This window comes from Vicia villosa, linkage group LG6 (genome assembly GCF_029867415.1).
Source record: "Vicia villosa cultivar HV-30 ecotype Madison, WI linkage group LG6, Vvil1.0, whole genome shotgun sequence".
Lineage (NCBI taxonomy): Eukaryota > Viridiplantae > Streptophyta > Magnoliopsida > Fabales > Fabaceae > Vicia > Vicia villosa.
In genome coordinates, this window is record NC_081185.1 from 158,034,154 (window position 1) to 158,053,444 (window position 19,291).

A 19,291-nucleotide genomic window follows, 5' to 3' on the forward strand; every position below is an offset into this window, starting at 1 on the left:
TAATTGATAAATTTATAATATAAGTTCAAAAAGTGATTTTTACAAATTGAATTTTAAAGTACCGTTCAATAATTGCTTAAATTGAATTTGTAAATTACTTTGGTTGAGATAATTGGTTGATAATAAGTACCGTTCAATAACTTTAAAGTATGCCATTATTTAAGTTAATCTAAAATTTGAAGTTATTTTGGATTTTTTTTTATATGAAAAAGGAAAAGCAAAAGGAAAGTTTCCATTTAAGCAATTATTGTAATTTTCCCATTAAAGAAACTACATTTTCAGCTTCTTCCAAACGCGATTCCCACGCTTTATAAATTGACGATACCGCAATTCTTTTTCAGAAACATCACAATCTCAATTCATAGCAACACTCAGAACCGCTTACACAGACAAGTACTTAACCAAAACAAACTCACATTGCAGAATCACTTCTAGAGAGGGTGCAGAAAGTAATCACTTCTAGACAGGGTGCAGAAAGTAATTCAGTTATGGATAAAGAGAACCTAACGGCGGAGATGAATTTCAAAGACTCAACCTCCGCCGTCATCAAAATCCGGCGACGGTTACCGGATTTTCTCCAGACGGTGAAGCTGAAATACGTCAAGTTAGGTTACGGCTATTCATGCAACGCAACAACCATTCTCATTTTCGCTCTCGTCGTTCCTCTCTTACTCTTCCTCGCCGTTCAGTTTCAACTCACCGATCTGAAACTCGACCGTCTCTCTCAGCTCTGGTCAAATCACACCGTGCAGCTCGACGCTGACACCGCCGTCGGTTCCATCATTCTCCTCTTCCTCTTCGGTTTGTACTACGCGAAACGATCTCCGCCTATATACTTAGTCGATTTCGCGTGCTACAAACCGGAGAACGAACGGAAGATAGCAGTGGAATCATTCGTCGAAATGTTAGAAGATAGCGGCAAATTCGGAGAAGAAACACTTCAATTTCAACGTAGAATTTTATCTAGAGCAGGTTTAGGCGATGAAACGTCTTTACCGAACGGAATAACTTCCCGTCCACCAAATCTATGCATGAACGAAGCGCGTTTAGAAGCAGAATCAGTAATGTTCGGAGCATTAGACGCGCTTTTCGCTAAAACAGGTGTTAATCCAAGGGATATTGATATTCTTGTAGTGAATTGTAGCTTATTCAATCCAACGCCGTCGCTTTCGGCTATGATTGTGAATCATTACAAGCTGAGAACGAACATAAAAAGCTATAATCTCGGTGGTATGGGTTGTAGTGCGGGTTTGATATCGATTGATCTTGCGAAAGATCTTCTGAAAGCAAATCCAAATTCATATGCAGTTGTATTGAGCACAGAGAATTTAACTTTGAATTGGTATTTCGGAAACGACAGATCAATGCTTCTGTCGAATTGCATTTTCCGAATGGGTGGTGCTGCGATATTGCTATCGAATAAACCATCTGATAAAACCCGGTCTAAGTATAGACTGGTTCACACGGTTCGGACGCATAAAGGAGCTGATGATAAGAACTATAACTGTGTTTATCAGAAAGAAGATGAGAATGGGAAGGTTGGTGTTTCATTAGCTAGAGAATTAATGGCGGTTGCTGGTGATGCTTTGAAGACGAATATAACAACATTGGGCCCATTGGTGTTGCCGTTTTCTGAACAGTTTATGTTTTTTGTGTCGTTGGTTAGAAGAAAAGTGCTGAAAGGTTCACGTGTGAAGCCTTATATACCTGATTTCAAGCTTGCTTTTGAGCATTTCTGTATTCATGCTGGTGGAAGAGCTGTTCTTGATGAGATACAGAAGAATCTGCAACTGAGTGAGTGGCATATGGAGCCGTCGAGGATGACTCTGCATCGATTCGGGAACACTTCCAGTAGTTCTCTGTGGTATGAATTGGCTTATACTGAGGCGAAAGGTCGGGTTGCGAAAGGGGATCGGGTTTGGCAGATTGCGTTTGGGTCGGGTTTTAAATGTAACAGTGCGGTGTGGAAGGCGGTGCGCGATTTGCCGGTGGTCGGAGATTGGCGGGGTAATCCTTGGGATGATTCTGTTGATAAATATCCTGTTAATGTGCCTGTTTCTGTTAGTACTTCTTAATTGTAAAACAAAATTGTTAATTTTTTTTCTTTTTTCTTTTGGGTGGTTTGTTGTTAGTATTATAGTTGTTAATTCAATGTAACAAAAGAAAGTATATTATTAATTATTATTATTATTATTATTATTATTTTATTAGTACTCATGAGTTAGTACTTAGTATATCATTGATTAAATGTGATTGATCATATGTTCTTTCTTGTGTGATACTATAGTATAACTTAGATTCTGCATGTGTGGGTTCTCTATTTGGATACTATATGTATCTACTAAAAAGGGGCATAAAATTCTTATTTTGAAACAACTAGGTTTGTGGATATGACTTTCCTTTTTGTATGTTGTTTCACATTTAGAATGATTCCTAAAAGATAACTTTTCGGGAGGAAAAAGATTCAAGATAAAATAGTTAGTTTTCATTACAATGTTGCATTGTGAAGAGATGACAAGAAGATGAAATCAACTTAAATTCTAATCAAGATTTTTTCTAATCAAGAACTTTCTCAAAAACTACAATGACAACTCAATTTGACTCAGACTTGCAATCAGAAATTTTCGTAAAAATTATAATGACAATTCAATTTGGATTAAGAAAAAGCATTTTTAATATATTATTGTCTTCCTCGCTTCCCACGCTCATATAAATCCACTCAACTCAACTTATAGAATCTAAAATGAGCAAAAGAGTGTGGAGGAGGGAGAAGTGAATGAATGGACAAAGGTGGGTGGAAGAAAAGTTACGAGGAAGGATGCAAAGAGATGGGATTTAGCCAAAAAAGAACGGAGGGAATTCCAACGCCCTTCATCTACGTTCTTTTTTACTTCGTTTCCGGAAAAGATGGTGGCTAGGGAGTTATATGATATTTTTGTAGGTTATGGGGAGGTGGATGAGGTGGTCATTCCAAATTGGAGGAACAAGTATGGGCATAGGTTTGGATTCGTTCGTTTTTTTGACGTTGGTGATGAAGCTTTGTTGGCTACGAAGCTTGATAATATCTTTGTGGGAAAACAGAAGCTTTTTGTTAATGTTCCTAGGTTTCAAAGGTCAATGGGTATGTTCAGTCAGGGAAGAAATCTGCTGTGAGATACAATGTGGGTCATTCCGATTTACGTTCAAAGGTTGATTTTAACCTGAAGGATGGGAGATCGTACGCAGGGGTAGTGAGGAAAGATACGATTCATAATGTAGGGGCTGCACCTAAACACCGGTTGGCTTTCGATATTGTTGATGAGCTTGCGATGGCAAGATTCTCTAAGGCGTCCGTGGATGAAGTTGTAAAGGCTGGCATGACCTATAATATTAAAGATGTTTTTGATTTGGAAGGATACCTTAAATGTAGCCATTTAATGTACAGTTAATACACTTATGTTTAAATTGTCAAAATTAGGTCAAGCAAATACGATACACACTACAAACATGGCATATCTACGGAAACATCTACGACATTGTTGTCCTATATAAAATAATGCTTCTTTATCTACCACTACCAATACAAAATTACAAAATAAACAACAAAGCAACATACCTGGGACCACTGAATGCAGTTTCGGTTGGACCACACTTCCTTGCAAGTGAAAGGAAGGAACACGGACCACGTGAAATTTTGATTTGGGATCACATATACGAAGCTTTGTTCTTGGCACCACACGAAGATTGATGAGCACATACTAAATGGTTTCGCTTTCTATGGATTCGATCGAACAGATAGAGAAATGTTATCTTTGTTTAAGTTTGTCAATATGGATTGGTGTTAAGAGATAAGTTGATAACGCTATCAAAATGTACATGTTAGGAAATTAGAAATAAAAATATCCATGTGAGCAACTTAAGTTTGTCACACGTAACCTTCTGTTAGTGGAATCTAACGGGAGGGACCAAACTTAGGGACCGAAAAATTTATCCACGTATGCATTTTTATAAAAGAACTTTTAGAAAAGGATAATTGTGTCAACGATTGGTAACTTAAAGCACCATGTTGCTAAAAAAATTTTAAGGAGTAACCTGTTACAATAAAATAACTTAAAAGAACCGTGGCATAATTAAACCTAAAATCATCAATGATTTGATAAGTAAAATTTAATTTTTGATGTGTTAAACTTAAAGCCAATGTCGTAGTTGAATTTGCTTATCTTTAAATATATAATCAAAAGTTTGGGCAACTTTTGTGATATCAAAATGTATTTGATTTTGAACTTTGATGATCTAGTGTTCTTTATTTTAATGGAAGAACATGATTTAAAACAAACTTAAGGAAATTGTCTTAATTTTAAGAACCTTTAAATATGTCCCCATTTGGTTATATGTGCGTCGCGGAGATGGTGGGAATAGGCCAGGTCAACTAACAGAGACCTATGATGTAGCCTACACAAACTCAAGTCTAGCAAGATTATTTTTCAAATAGAAAAAGTCTTAGGTTTTTTTAAAAGTCTATTTAGCTAAAAAGGTTAGACCACAAGACATAAAAAAAGTCTTTCAGGCCTATCAGGTCAGCCTTTTCAAATAAACATGAATAATTTTATTATTATTATTATTATTATTATTAATTATAATATTGGATTTTGTACTTGAAAATAAAATATGAAAAATAAAGTTAAGTTATCTTGAAGAAATTATGAAAATAAGTTGAAAAAACCTTATAAACAATGTTATCACAAAATTTATGTTAAAAGGTAAATTCAAATGAGTCAATGAAAACAAACATTAAGTCTCATTAATCTTTTTAGTTTGTTTGTCTATTTAACATTAGTTGAATTTCATATTTATACATGTTCTAATGAAGTTGATTTTTAAGTAGGCTAGTAGGTGAATCAGACCTTCAAAAAGGTTAGGCTTAGGCCCAAAAATAAACATATGATAGGTTACAGGTCATACTTAGGTTTTAAATTTATTTTAGTAGGTTAGACTCAGAGACTCAGGTTTGACAAAACCTAACTTAATTCCAGAGCATATTTTCACCCTTAATGGTAAATAATGAATCTAGTGAGATGTTATTTTTTATAAATAAAAAATGAGAGGATAAAATCACAAAGAAAAATTACAAATTTCATTAATATATAAGGAAAAAAAGAAAATGGGTTTCAAAAGGAGGAAGGAGAGAACAAAAGAAAAGAAGAAAAAAAAAACATGTGGTGTTGGTGTTCCAACGTGGTCATCTCAGCACACGCCACACCATGTTTCAAGGCTCTTGTTGTTCCCTCCGTCTCCGCCAGTTCTTTATCACAGAGCCGCCGCCTCCGTCAAGAACCAATCACCGAGCATCAAGTTGGGATAATAGGCCACACCTTAACAGCCAATCTCGAATCCAATTCAAAACCAGAAAAGCAACAGATGAATGGGTCAGATGTGCTCTGGGCATTGCAGAGAGCAACCACTCGTAAGAAGATTATCAAGAACAATAAAAAGAAGGAGCGTGACCGTGGAAGGGATTCATCCTCTGCTGTCAGTTCCATGGAAGAAAATTCTATGGACTACCATGTCCGACCACTTTGCATAAACGATAATTGGGGCACTAAATTGGATGAACTGGAAAATCGTCTTCGTGACCTTTCAGATACCACTTGATTTCATTTCACACTTGTTGGTATTTTACACATGGAACAGAAACTATATATATTTTCTTCTTCCGAGTCCAGTTAGACTCAGTATATTTGCATTATAGGGAACGAGGCGTGAAGAATACCATTGTATGGAAATTTCTCAGTAATTTTCTGTTAGATTTGTATCTCTTTGATTTTGTTGTCACTATTTCTTTGTATTTGTGGCAGCATTGGTATCTTGTTCGTTCCATACAGCAAACAGCAAAATAAACACATTTACCTGAGCTATTATACTGTTATGCTATAAGGGTTTAATTTCAAATTTCAGAAATTCTAGTGCGGTAAATCAATCTTTGAGTAAGCTGTACTTAAGCATTGGGCACAGGTAGAATGGAAAATGAGACCTATGTAACATCGACACTTTTGGAAAAAAAGAACATGTCAATGTAAGGGTCGTGTTTAAGATGCTCATGCTTCAGGGTCATGTTTAGGGTGCTCATGCTTCATAGAATAAGACTAGTGATCTCAGGTGGTTCTCCCACATCCTAGAAGAATGGTGCACGATCTCAGCCTTGGTGCATTGGATCTAAGAGTTGAAACCTACCACTCCACTGTTAGAGTGTGAAGAACTATTATCATCAATTTTATTCATGTGTTTCAGTCACTGTAATGTCATGAAGAATATATATTATTTCTGTTTGTGATATTTAATATTAGATTCATATCTTAATAAACATTTATAAATTTCACCCAAACACATTCGATAATAAGAAAACTTGAGTTTCTGAGTCTGAATGCAATGAAGTAGCATTGACATTGCAGATCCTATTAAAGATCACAAAATGCCAAATGAGTTTGAGTCTGAATGCAAGAACTATTGAGCGGTTCATATGCCAAATGAGTGACAAAAACATGGCAAAGTTTGCTGAAACCAGAATAACACAATTTTCTACTGGTAGTCGATAAAAAATGCCAAGCATTACAAGCAGAAAAAGTTGGGCAATAATTTACTCAACTATGACTCTTCCATCTAACAGAAATAACCCCAACGTCAACTTAATAAAATATCATTAGTCCTATTCCTAATTAACTTTTTCTTCATATTTCATTTTCCCCTTTTCATGGGTTTAGGATTGAGAAAGGATTTTCTGTCAATGCATCATCAGACTCTCCCCCAAGGCCTCCTCACTACCAAGACACAACCAGGTATGATGAGCCACGTTGAATTCGCTGCTTTATGCCACTAATATGGCCGATACCTTCTGTTACGATTTCCTTCATCATTACTACTACCTCCTCCACGCCCTGGCTGACCACCTGGACCATTTCCACGGTCATTTCTGCGGGGTCGGGGAGCTGGCACCTGTACACCAGGCTGTTGGCTGTGGAACATATAGAATACAAAGATTAAGTATTATATCAAACAAATAATATAATTAAATGACGCTGTGTGTATGAGTTGCAGCAACTTACAGGACATAACCAATTCGGCCATCTGGTAAAACCATTGGAACCATTTGCATTCCTGCTGGCATTGGACCCCTACCATATATCATTGGCTGTTCAATCGTACATAAGAATCCACAAGATGCACATAGATTAGAACAAAGAATAAACTGAGAATCAAACACTGCAAATATCTTTTTTGAATTGCTAAATACCTGTTGATAACCAGCAGCAGCAACACCATATCCAGCCCCTACAGAGCCATAAAGATTTCCAGAAAAGTTACCATAACCAGGATGTGGAAGATGGGTAGGATGGAGTCCGGGATTGTACCCATAGCCTCCATCAGGTTTTTTTTCAGCTTGAGGCTTGGCAATAACAACTTCAAGAGCTTGGCCTGCAGTTCAAATAGGAACATCAAATGATGGATCAAATACACCTTCAAAGAAAGAAAAAACAGACAAACATGCAGGGCAAAACTGATTTATAAATATATTGTACTAGGATGTAAAACAAGTACCATCAATTTCATATTTTTCTGTCTCTTTTACAGCTTTCAGTGCACTTGACCTCTCTGCATAATGAATGAAACCAAAATCACGTTTCCCTCCAGCTTTGCCAGGTGGCATGACCACTTTTGTTACTTCCCCGTGACGACGAAATAGCTCCTTTAGTTGATCTGTAGTAACATTCTCGGGTATGTTTTTCACATATAGAGCTTTAACCTGAAAATACCAGAAACAAAGAAGTTCAAAAGCAAAACTTTAATTAGCTAGCTATTTTCTCGTACGGACAAACCCTTAAATACATGTTACATGAACACCTCGTTTATATTCACATTGCATGATGCTTTCGTGTTTCAACAACTGTCAACACTAATCTGTTTTTTAAACAAACAAAACCAGCATCTGGCAAAAGTCTCAATTATAGTAATTTAAAATTTTCACCAATACAACAGACCAAAAAAACTAAAGACACCAGTGATGGTTCCAAGTACAGCAGTATATTTGCATGCCAAGGAAAAATGTTGGCGAACATCGCAAGAGGCAAATAAAATTGTGATATAAGGGAAGTGAGAAGAAAAGAAACTGAAATCGATTGAACAGGTAGAGGTTGCTTGAACAAAATACAACAATAAACTTGCATAGAGAAGCTCTCAATGTCATGTGGTTAACTTTCTAATGAAGCTGGTTACTAACTGAGTAAATCAATCTAACAAACTAAACAGAGCTAACCGATCACCATAGGTTGGATATAGATTCTAGCAAGTTGGACAAAGAAGACTAAGCATTCACATCTTCGGATGAACAAACTAATAAAAAAAAGTAAATCCAAGGGGTACATCTCTTAGAAGTTTTCAACTTTTTAATACCGACAATCTAAAGGCTTTGAATTGACATTAGCACATGGAAGCATGTCATATCAAATTATGAGGTCAAAAGTGAAGCAAAGAGAAAAAGTAACTGGAAATCAGAAATATCATTGGTGGAATATTATTAAAATTACAGAAATGTTTTGTAAACACACTTCTCAACGTCAACACACATTCGGGTTGTATTTTATATGGTGTCAGGATACAGTGTCAGTTTTCATTTGTTTAAATAACACAACTCTTAAAAATATTGTCGAGAGAATAATCTGATTTGAAAACAAAAATATTTGAGAGGAATGAAAGGAGCCATAAGCTCGTGAAAACTGGACAGGAGGGAGAAATTTTTCCTAAAAAACAAAATGTAGGAAAATATTAGAGAGACAAGTTGCAATATAAAAATAAGGTTCAATGACAGTCTACAGAAAAAAAAGGACTGATTTTCTGCAAAAAAATTTACCACAGTAGCAACTCTCACGCAATCAAATATCATTTATTGAGAAATCAAAAACCCTGCTTCAAGTTTTCATCCATTAATGGCTTTTCCTTTTTTAGGGCGAGTGGGGGATAAGGGGGTTACAGAGGAGGCTCTAAGAGCTCGTAAGGGAAGGAAGAGAGAGCATACAGAGCAGCCTTAGAAAACTATAGCCTCATGAGCTAAAACTGTTGGGCAAGATCAAGATTGAAGGAAAACGAAAAAAGAGCCAGCTACAGGTTATTCACATTCTTTATGCAAAGTTTGGGCCACTATAGAACAAGTCATTATAAAGAAAAGCCACCAATCAATGTTGGTCAACAATTGTTACAATTAAACTAAGTCAACAAACTAGGTACATATCCTAGGGATGAACCTACATCGACAGGTTATTTATGAAATTACCTTTGATGTTAGATTAACTTAGTTTACCTCGTAGGATTAAATTATAATCTTAAGATAACTTTTGATCAAAGATGTCAAAATGTGGCTATTGCCCACTATTGCCCACAATACTCTATTTATTACAAGGTGTTGTCAAATCTATGTAGTTTATCTCAGATAGCCTTTGTGGCACTGACCCCCTAAAATGCTATGGCAGATAACGGGATAGCTGCTATTACAAACACTAAAAATCAGTGTGTAATAAATACTCAAAAATAGAAAAAACATCACAAAATTAAAGAGACATTCATGAAGAACAATTGTTTGTGAGCAAAAACATATTAGAATGAAGAACAGAACATTACTCTTAAAAAAGATTTGGATTAAAATTTAAACCTTTAAAAGAGGACAATTAAAAAAAGGAGTTAAGGCCACAATTTCGCCATAATTAGCGGCTGCATCAACAGCTATTGGTGATTGCGGCTCGCAGGCCAAGGGCGTCACACCGACTGCAACGACAGCTATTGGTGATGGTGATTCGCAGGCCAAGAGCGTCGCATCGGAAGCTAGCACCGCTATGCTATTCTGCTAATACACTATTGACAACATAGTGTCAAACAATAGCTATAGCAGCGTTATGTCACAAGGGAATTTGAAAAAACTGTTATTTTCAGTGATTGACTACATTGGTTTCCACAGTTTTTTGTTATTATCATGATTTATTTCCTAAATTCCCTATTTATTTAGTATTTGGGGTTTTGTGTTAGTGCAAAAAAGGGACACTGCTTAGTTTTTGTATCTAATTATTACCAAACACACTACACAATAGTTATACTTCAAAAAGTATTTATTCTTCCTCTTCTGTCTTTTATCTATAACCCATAACTTTGATGATTATATCCAAGTACGGCATAACCACTATGATTTCTCACTCGGACTTGTGATATGCCCAGACATGGGGAATAAGCCTCCTTATCACCAGCTAAACTTTTTCTAGTCCCAAAAGAATTTATAGATGACAACCAATTCCATTACTTTGTTCTTTTGAAATAAATGACCAGACCAGATTTACTAAAATTGACGACTTCAACATGTAGCTAAAAATCAGACACATGGCCCCTATGTAATTATAATATATATTTAATGCAGAAAACAGGGTTTTCTTATTTGGTGACTTCTACATCAAAAGAAGAAAAATAACTAAACTTGCAAATACCAATCAAGTTCGGTTTTACAGGTAGGCATGAAAAAGAAGAAAAAGAGCGGGAAAAGGGAAGTAATTATCGCCTATAAATGGTCAATTAAACACTTGATGCAATGTAGGAAAACAACAATTAGAAATCACTTTTAAAATCTATATTCCACTTTCATCCAGAAAATTACCTGTGAAGAAGCAGCAGAACTGTCGGGTGAGGTCTTGGGATCTGCCCATGTCACAGTTGGTGTATTTCCATCTAGCTTGAAATTTGAATTTGACATCTTTTGTCGTGAATAATCAGCACAAGCATTATTGTAATACAAAACAAAAGCAAACCCCCGATTTTTGCTTTGATTTTGAGGGTCCTATAACAGACAAAAAATGGTTTGGCACTAATAAGTAAGCCTTAAACAATTACATATAAGCTAGTGGCACAATGAGGTCAAGCCCAAACCTTTATGAGGTCAATACTTTCAACCCCTGGACCAACAGCCTCCACGGCTTTCCTAAACTCATCCTCTGTCCATGCTTTTGGAACATTACCAATGAATAATCTGTGTTTGGTTTCAGACAGCGAACACCTCAAAGTTTTGCTCTGACATCATGAAAAATGTTAAATCAATTAAAAATAATCGCAAAAATAAGATTACTGATAAAAGTTGTCTCAAAAGTAACTATAATGAATAATATTTTTCAGAGAGCACCACAAATACCTTAAATTCCTTGTTATGTATATCATCAATGGCCTTTTGTGCCTCCTCCTTTGTTTTAAAAGCCACGAAAGCATAACCCTTACTGTCTCCGGTGTCCCTGTCTTTGATTAATTTAATCTGAAAAGTAACAACAAATCAAACTCTTGTTAATAATCCTAACTTTTCCCCTAGGCTGAAACTAAAAGCTTCATAATATCACAAGAGCATTTAATCACTTGACCTCAACAATGTCTCCCATTGGCTCACACAATTCCCTTAAATCATCATCACATGTATCCCGAGGAAGTCCACCAATAAATACTTCAGAACCATGAGGAGGAAGGGCAAGAAGTTTATCGTACTTCTCTCTTTCCTCCTCATCAATGAGAGGTGATTTTCGCTCGTCTTCTTCAGTGGCACGGTCACTCTTCTCTCCTTCAGGAAATTGTTCCTTCCCACCAGCCTCTACCGCTGACTCCTCGTAATCAATTTCTTCACCACTACCTTCAGCATTTTCATCTTCACCTCCATCCACTCCATCGTCATCTATCTGTTCCTCAACATCATCATCCATTTCTTCCATATAATTTTCCTCATCGAGGTCAACACGCTCGTCAATTTCAGCACCTTCCGACATGATTGGCTCAGGTATTTGTCATAAACAGGCAAACACCTACAGGTTCACACGTTAATCACAAAACATATCCCGAATACTAGGTAGTCGCTATAACCTATGAAGCACGGGACGCCAGATAAACAAGACAATGACACTGACAGGTTGACACCGGTAATAATTTTAAAAATGAATAAATGAAAGGTAATCACAAATGTTAGTGTTGGTGCCGAACACAAACACTGACTTTTTTTTTAGAGGTGTCAGTGCTTCAAAGGCCATAACCTCAAAAGTTGGCGTATTTTAAATCCATCATGTATCAAAGTAAAAAACAAAACCAAAAGGGGGGAAAAAGTTTTCTTAGGGTTTAAGGTAAGTCAATGAAGCTATAGTAAAAGTAGCTCCCAAAAACAACCTGAAACAACCCTAAAAGAAAATACACAAAGTAATGAAAAATTCAGACCCAAATTTTCATTTTTTTATACAATAAAATAAAACCAGTCTAGAAATGTTCTTTAAGCATTTAATATATCATCCAAAACTATAAGCAAGCAAAATTTTACACTTGCAAATTGTTGAAACAAAATGTCAAATTAAATAGATAACAAATCGAATAAGCTATTACAAATAAATAAATAAAATAGTGTAAATTTATTTGATGAAAAACAAGAAAATTAAAAAATTAACCCTCAAAATTTGAAGAGTTAATAAACCCTAAGTTGAAAGAAGAAGAAGAAGAAATGAAGATGGAGAAGAGAAATGTAACATACCAAAAAGAAAGATGGTGTGAAATTGGAGTTAGAATTGGATCGAAAGGAGAATGGAATTTGTGTATGAATTGATGATGAGAGTGAGAGATTGAAGTTGGAAAAAGGGGCATATTTATATATTTATTTGAATTTTGATTTGAATTTGGGAATATTTATGTGAATGAAAACAAGAAAAAGGAGTGATTTTGGAATAGCATACCAGTGTTTTTGAGAAATGAAGGGTTTTCAGATTTGCTTCTCACTGTGTTGTGTTCTGCGAATCTTCTTCTTCCTTTGAAGAGAGAGAAAATGAGAGAAATGAGAGAGAAAGTTTATCTTATTATAAACAAAACCAAATGAGAGCATGGACAATACTATGAAGCGGTCCTTTTCACTTTTGCAATTGTGTACCCGAGCCAATTGTTTTTTTCCACGTGTCTATTTTTTAGAATGCATGAATGATATTTTTTTTAGGGATTCATGCTTCCAAACCAAAGTAACAAATTGTTTAGGCGGTCGGATAAATTTATTTGATATGATATAATGGATTTAGATATGTATTTAAATTTAAAATTAGCTATTAATTTTAAAATGAACAATGATCCTATAAATATGTTGTACCCTAAAATTTGTCCTCCTAATTTTATTTTTAATTGACTTAGACTTTGTATTTTGAAAATGAATGAATGCAAAGTTATGTTAATTCTCCTTGATCTCATGCTTTGGGCCTTATGTTTGCATAAGATCTTAACACCAATCTATTTATTTCCTTAAAGAAGATATCTTGCACTTGACTAGAGGATGTTGTTGGCTTAGTCATTTGAAGATTACTTAATCAGATGGAATTTTTGGGCTAGGGTTTACTTCCTTGGGCACTTGGTGATCTTTTGGATTTCTAGGATTAGGTTTCCATGCTTGGAGTACCTGATGACCAGTTGATTGCAATGGTTCTTTATATTAGGGTTATGGTTCATTGCTTAAGTTGGGTGGTGTTCATCAATTGAGGATGAGATCGAGGTTTCGTGCTAAGGCTATCTTGGGTTATACTTCTTCCATAAGTCTCATTCATACTCAGGATAAATTGAATTGCAGGAGCATTGAGTAATGATACAAAGATGGCTTATTAGGGAGTTCAAGCTCATTAGTGAAGGGATTTGTCCCTCATTGATTCCAAACATGTCCTCTAATTAATTGTGCTACTTAGCAAGAAGCTTTTACTTGAAATCCCATTCTATCTTATGGCATATTCTATGTGATAAGATTAAAGAAGAGGATTTGAAAATATTCACACGAGAGTTGATTCTTGGGCAATAAAAGTGAACTAGAAAGGACTGATTTTTTGTCAACCAATATAAGATGATTCCTTTATTAGTATTGGAACAGGGCTATGTGTTTGGAAGTAATGGGTTTCCTAAAGGCGTTTCAAGTTAAAATTAACAAAAATGGAGCCAAAATATTGATTCACTTGAAGAAGTTCAAGTTCGTCTTGATTTAAGGATCATTCAAAAGTTTCAAAATTAAATTAGATCATCCATGATTTATACATGGGTTTTCATTCAATGTCAACATTTCATTACAAAAGTCCAAACTTATTAAAAAGACATTATAAGTTACAAAAAAAATTATAAAGAAGATCATATTCAAACACCCATCTTCATACCCTTACAAAAATTTACTACATTAATCATGTAATTTAGGCCACAGTGGATAAACTACGTTTCCAAAATCAAGCCCTGCAAGATAATATTCAGAACATCCAGCAAAAACAATGGGATGATGATGAACCAGATGGCATTGAGGTGTTGGATCCCTGACATATTTCTATCGAGACCTAAGGCGCTATAATTCCAAATAACTTCAAGCCATCCTCGTTAGTAACATTCAATGAAAAAGTGACAATTCGTGAGCATGTTAGCACCACTAATGCACAAATATAGCAATAATATGTGTGGCAAGATCTCTTAAATGCAAACTTTTTTCCTTAATGTTGAAGAAGGTGACCTTACGCTGGTACACGAACCTTCTTATGTTCTCCGTGACCAAATACCAAGACCTTTCCAAAAAACAAATCCACCAGCTTTCTGTAAGCAAACACCACAAGGTGTCAACCACAAGCCTGGACAACATACGACGGGGAAATTACAAGTCTTTATAGGAATACTTGAAGATATTTAATGAATCCACCATCAAAGTAATAAACCTCAACCATACGATGTTAGTGGGGATTTTCCAAAATGGCTGAAAGTATGACACTTCAACGAATCCCTCACCCATAAATTCGCAGACTCGATGGAGGAAATAATGGCAAGAGCAAAGTGCCACGTCAAAGGCTAGGAATTAAACAACATAGAAAAGAGAACCAATGACGTAAAGAAGTGCAACATCGAGGAATTTAAGCCTCCAATCAACAAAGGAACCATTTCCCATAGCCAATTTGGAATAAAGGGACTTTTAAGCCTGCTATAAAACTTATAGATAATTACATGTCACGGAATATTAGGCGATAACAAATATTGTGATAAGTGTACCACACCAAGGCTATTTCAAAACCTTTGAACCCTAAGTGAGAGGTAACGGGGAACGAGCCCAATAAGTGGTACAAATGTCATATGCCTAAGGTTCATCACACAAATAATTTTTATTAACTAAAAAAAGAGATATAATGCCTCATCCAAGACGGATACTAGAGCACGTATGTTCATGGTGTGTGTATATAGCTACAAGGACACACTCTTTGGGGTAAGACAGACCCATGAGCCCTCAGATAAGAAGAAAGCAAGATCGAGAAGGAAGAAATGGAGGAGGACCACCACACCATACACTCAACACTATCACTCGAGGATTTGCTAAAGGAGACGAGTCGAGCTCTTCCTAAAAAATGTATAATCGCTAAGAAATGCATGTTGTAGATTCACCTTTGAAGCCTTGATTGACCCTAGCACTCAAGGTCACCTTTTCACATCAAAATATAGTTTGGATTAGGGGTGGCAAAACGGGCCGGGATCCGCCGGGCCGCCCGCGCACCCGCCAAAACTGGCGGGTTGGGTTGGGATTTTAGGCTCGCCGCTCGTCAAAGTTCGCCCAGCCAAAACCCACCGCCCGCCATACCCGCCCCGCCAAAGCCCGCCACTCGCCAAAGTCCGCTCCTCCTCCAAAACTCACTCTTTTTTTAGTTAACTCTAGTAATTGCAATTCTCGTTTTTTAGCGGGCACGGGGCGGGCGGCGGGCGGGCCGTTTTGCCACCCCTAGTTTGGATCATGCCTTGCAAAGATGGCCTTACGGTCATTATTTTGCAAATTAAATTGGAATAACGCTCATTGTTTATTAGTATGTTAAATGTCTGATTTAATATAATTGTCAACATCACGATAACCTACAAGATCACACAAATAAGGATGGATTAATTAGAGAATTATGGAACACCGTAAGGCCCAGTGTACTTAAGTGGATTATGGAACACCGTATAATATATTAATAATAGTTATTATAATAATAATAATAATAATAATAAAAGTGTTTTATTATAATAATAATAATAAAAGTGTTTTTACTATAATAATAGTTATTATAATAATATAATATTATTATTGTTATACCTATGCACTTAAGTTGGGCTTTCTCAACTTATTGCCTACATAAGTGGTTATATAAATAGAACCATAGCATAAAAGCTTTAGCACTTGATAAAAATAGGTTTGTGAAACTCTCCCTGTCTCTCTAAGTCTTCATTTGAAGCAATTAGCACTAAGATTGAAGGCTCTATATTCGTGTGGACTGAGTAGAGGCGTTGTTCTTTATTAAGCACTCGTGAACATTCCTTCGATTCTGCATCAAAGTGGTTAATCACCACAAGAGGTAATCATTATATAATTTATCATGCTCTTTCGTAAGGATCAACTAAAGGGATTTTTTTCCGCTGCGTTTTGTATTGCAATTTCGCTTTAGTGGTATCAAAGCCACTTACAAAACCATGTATCAGATAGTTGTTTATTTTTTGTAATTTGTGTATTATTTTATTAAAACACAAAATGAATTAAATAAGTCCCTAAATAGCTTTTTTGTCTCTATAAGTTGGCGAGTTTTTTTTATTTTAGTCCCTAAATTTTTTTCTCAAAGTCTCTATATGTCACTTTCTTGTTGGCGTTGGTCTCTAACGTCAAAGTTCGGTTAAAAAAAAACCTATGTGGCTAACATTGCCAACTTGGCTTTAGTTTTTTAATTTTTATTATGACACTCAAATATTTCCCACAAAAAAATGTCACAAAAATGCATTTTACAATTTTATTTTTAGTCCCTGTAAATTAGGGTTTCAGAAGAGGAAACATTTGAGAGCTCTTTGGGAGGCAATTACGTAGAAGAATAGGTATGTGGGTGGCGATTAAGGTAGACAATCAAAATTTCATTTGAGTTAGACGATTGATTCAACCAGGTATGATATTTACTGTGAACTTTCATTACGGGAGAAAATTTGTCAGGGACAATGTAGTATATCACCTAGGTGGGCATGAATATATATTAGACATTGATCCTGATAAGTGGAGCTTCTTTGAAGCTAATGGTATCGTGAAAGACCTTTTTCAACTTGAGTATTCACAATATTGAATATGGTGGTATAACAATGTATCAGACAATCATAGTAGAATGGTTAGTGATAATGATGCTAATGAGGTTTATAAATTTGCTGTTGAATTGAAATGTGCAGTGGACATATATGTCGAGCATAAAGTAGTTGATGATAGTGTTATTAGTGTCGAAGAAGAAGGTGGTGTTAATGTTGATGATGGTGTTAATGTCGAGGATGATGTTAATGTTGATGATGATGGGGTTGTTAATGATGAAGATGATGTTAATGTTGATGGTGTTAACGATGAAAGTGGTGTTAGTGTTGAAGAAGATGAACATGAGGATAATGCTGACAATGATGACTGTGATGATAGTGAGTTTGAAGCTAATAGTATATGATTTGATGATAGTGAGTTTGAAGATAATGGTATATGATTTAATGATGGTGAGGATGAGAGGGCTCTTAGGTTGGATGATGAATTTGATTTAATTGAAAAACAATCTGAGGGCAAAAGAAAAAGGTTTAAACTAATAGCAAGGAAGCATAAGAATAATCCAAAGAAATTAAGAATTGTTGATGATAATGTAGGTTCATCTAGTGGTTTTAATGATGATATGGATACTAATTATGCTAGTGATGATCTTGGTAGTAGTGATTTTGATGCTTCAGATCAAGAGAAAAGATTGAAGTATCATAGATCTATATGTGTTGAGAAAACCAAAGAAAAATGCAACATGAGTTGCATGTGGGAATACAACACAAGAACAAACCCAACCTTAATCCGGAGTTGCATATGAAAATAAAATACAAGAACAACCCCAACCTGAAACTATAGTTGCATATGAAAATACAACACAAGAACAACACCCTTTTGCAAACCAAAATCAAGTTTATCCTTAATTTGAAATGTTTGCAGCAAATCTTATTGCAGAATTTGAGGCAACACAACCTCGACAAAATGTGAATGAAGTTAATTCCCAAACTTCACATGTTCCCAATCACTACTAAAAATAAGATATTCGGTTAAAGGATTTTATATCAGGTTTCAAGACATATGATGTGAAAAATATTTGTTAAAGGATTTTACATCAGATTTCATAACAAATGGAAGTGAAAAATACATGATTTAGGGATTTTACATCAGACATTTATTTCTACTGATGTGAAAAATAATGCGGTGGCAATTTAGTAAATAAGATGAAATTTTGTTATAAAGAATTTCACACCGAGGCCTGAATTTGAACCCGATGTGAAAAGTCATAGCTGAAATGTGTGGGCCTTTACATCAAACCATGTAGCAACCTGTTGCACCCCAAAATTTGCCCCTCTTTTCTTGTGCTATAAGTTATAAATGACGTTTATTTCGTCGTTCGAAAATCAAAGAAAATAATGAAGAGTTTCTAGTTTCTCACCTGAATGTTTGAGTTTGTTAAGATCCAACCGAGGTTAATTGGATTGTATGTTGAGGTTGCTCTTATGCATCAAGTAAAATTCATCTTCAAAGATTGTTCAAGGTCTCAAGTTCAAATATTCATCTCTAACCATTTATAAGATTTATATGTTGCTTCGAAGATAATGGATACATGATTGATCTTGATTTATTTTCTTGTGGAAGTGAAAGATTCATTGTTCAATATTCAAAAGAAATTTCATGGGAATTTAAAGATCATTTGAAAGAGATGATTACTTTGAGTAGTTGGAATTTGTCGTGTGGATTGAATAACGATTTGAAAACAATTTATTCATTCTTTCAAAAATATACACTATTATTCATCCAAAAATTCAAGTTCTCATTCAAAAGCCCATTCATAATCCATATGAAACTTACACAAAAGTTATCCAAATCAATACCAAATACTATCGAGCCACTCTAAGCTTGCAACAACAATTCCCAGCTCTATGCTAACAAAAACCAAACTTGAGAATTGCAAAAAAATCCAAAATCGGTTTACAACAATTGCCAGCTTGCATAAGACGGTTCACACAAAAAATGCAGCAAGAATTCAGAAGAAAGAAGAATCAGTGTAACAGAATTCAATCAACAGAAAATATCGATAAGAAAAAGCTGTAACAAACTTCTTCGATTGGAGCTCTCTCTTCAACCAACAAGCCTCTCTCCCTCATTCAACTTTCTCAGCGGCATCTTCATCTTCACCTTCACGCTTCCATTTCATCACCTACTAATCTTCTTCTC

The 19,291-nt window shown here is 35.4% G+C and overlaps 3 protein-coding genes across 4 annotated transcripts; 2 read left to right on the forward strand and 1 right to left on the reverse strand.

Moving 5' to 3' along the window:
- The first annotated feature begins 257 nt into the window (after positions 1–257).
- On the forward strand, positions 258–2,199 carry LOC131610772 (3-ketoacyl-CoA synthase 1-like). The gene has a single exon (XM_058882817.1). It carries the CDS (start codon positions 489–491, stop codon positions 2,073–2,075), a length of 1,587 nt encoding a protein of 528 aa, XP_058738800.1. The 5' UTR covers positions 258–488; the 3' UTR covers positions 2,076–2,199.
- A 2,937-nt stretch (positions 2,200–5,136) lies between these two features.
- On the forward strand, positions 5,137–5,894 carry LOC131610774 (uncharacterized). The gene has a single exon (XM_058882821.1). It carries the CDS (start codon positions 5,194–5,196, stop codon positions 5,629–5,631), a length of 438 nt encoding a protein of 145 aa, XP_058738804.1. The 5' UTR covers positions 5,137–5,193; the 3' UTR covers positions 5,632–5,894.
- A 574-nt stretch (positions 5,895–6,468) lies between these two features.
- On the reverse strand, positions 6,469–12,908 carry LOC131610773 (heterogeneous nuclear ribonucleoprotein Q). Of its 2 annotated transcripts, none has more exons than XM_058882818.1 (9): positions 12,753–12,908; positions 11,412–11,843; positions 11,192–11,308; positions 10,933–11,073; positions 10,664–10,843; positions 7,573–7,777; positions 7,268–7,449; positions 7,080–7,165; positions 6,469–6,988 (listed from the first exon to the last, which is right to left on the reverse strand). In XM_058882818.1, exons 2-9 carry the CDS (start codon positions 11,805–11,807, stop codon positions 6,850–6,852), a joined length of 1,446 nt encoding a protein of 481 aa, XP_058738801.1. In that variant the 5' UTR covers positions 11,808–11,843; positions 12,753–12,908; the 3' UTR covers positions 6,469–6,849. The 2 variants fall into 2 exon arrangements, with proteins under 2 accessions (XP_058738801.1, XP_058738803.1); XM_058882820.1 differs by lacking the exon at positions 12,753–12,908 and adding an exon at positions 12,554–12,740.
- Between the last annotated feature and the right edge of the window lie 6,383 nt (positions 12,909–19,291).

What these genes read in the sequence shown, in the direction of transcription:
- LOC131610772 (XM_058882817.1), top strand. Translation starts at nt 489, where the DNA reads ATGGATAAAGAGAACCTAACGGCGGAGATGAATTTCAAAGACTCAACC.
- LOC131610774 (XM_058882821.1), top strand. Translation starts at nt 5,194, where the DNA reads ATGTGGTGTTGGTGTTCCAACGTGGTCATCTCAGCACACGCCACACCA.
- LOC131610773 (XM_058882818.1), bottom strand. Translation starts at nt 11,807, where the DNA reads ATGTCGGAAGGTGCTGAAATTGACGAGCGTGTTGACCTCGATGAGGAA. An exon ending in TACATAACAAGGAATTTAAG is followed by an intron (nt 11,074 to 11,191) that starts GTATTTGTGGTG and finishes TCATGATGTCAG; the next exon opens with AGCAAAACTTTGAGGTGTTC. An exon ending in CTGCTGCTGGTTATCAACAG is followed by an intron (nt 7,166 to 7,267) that starts GTATTTAGCAAT and finishes ACGATTGAACAG; the next exon opens with CCAATGATATATGGTAGGGG.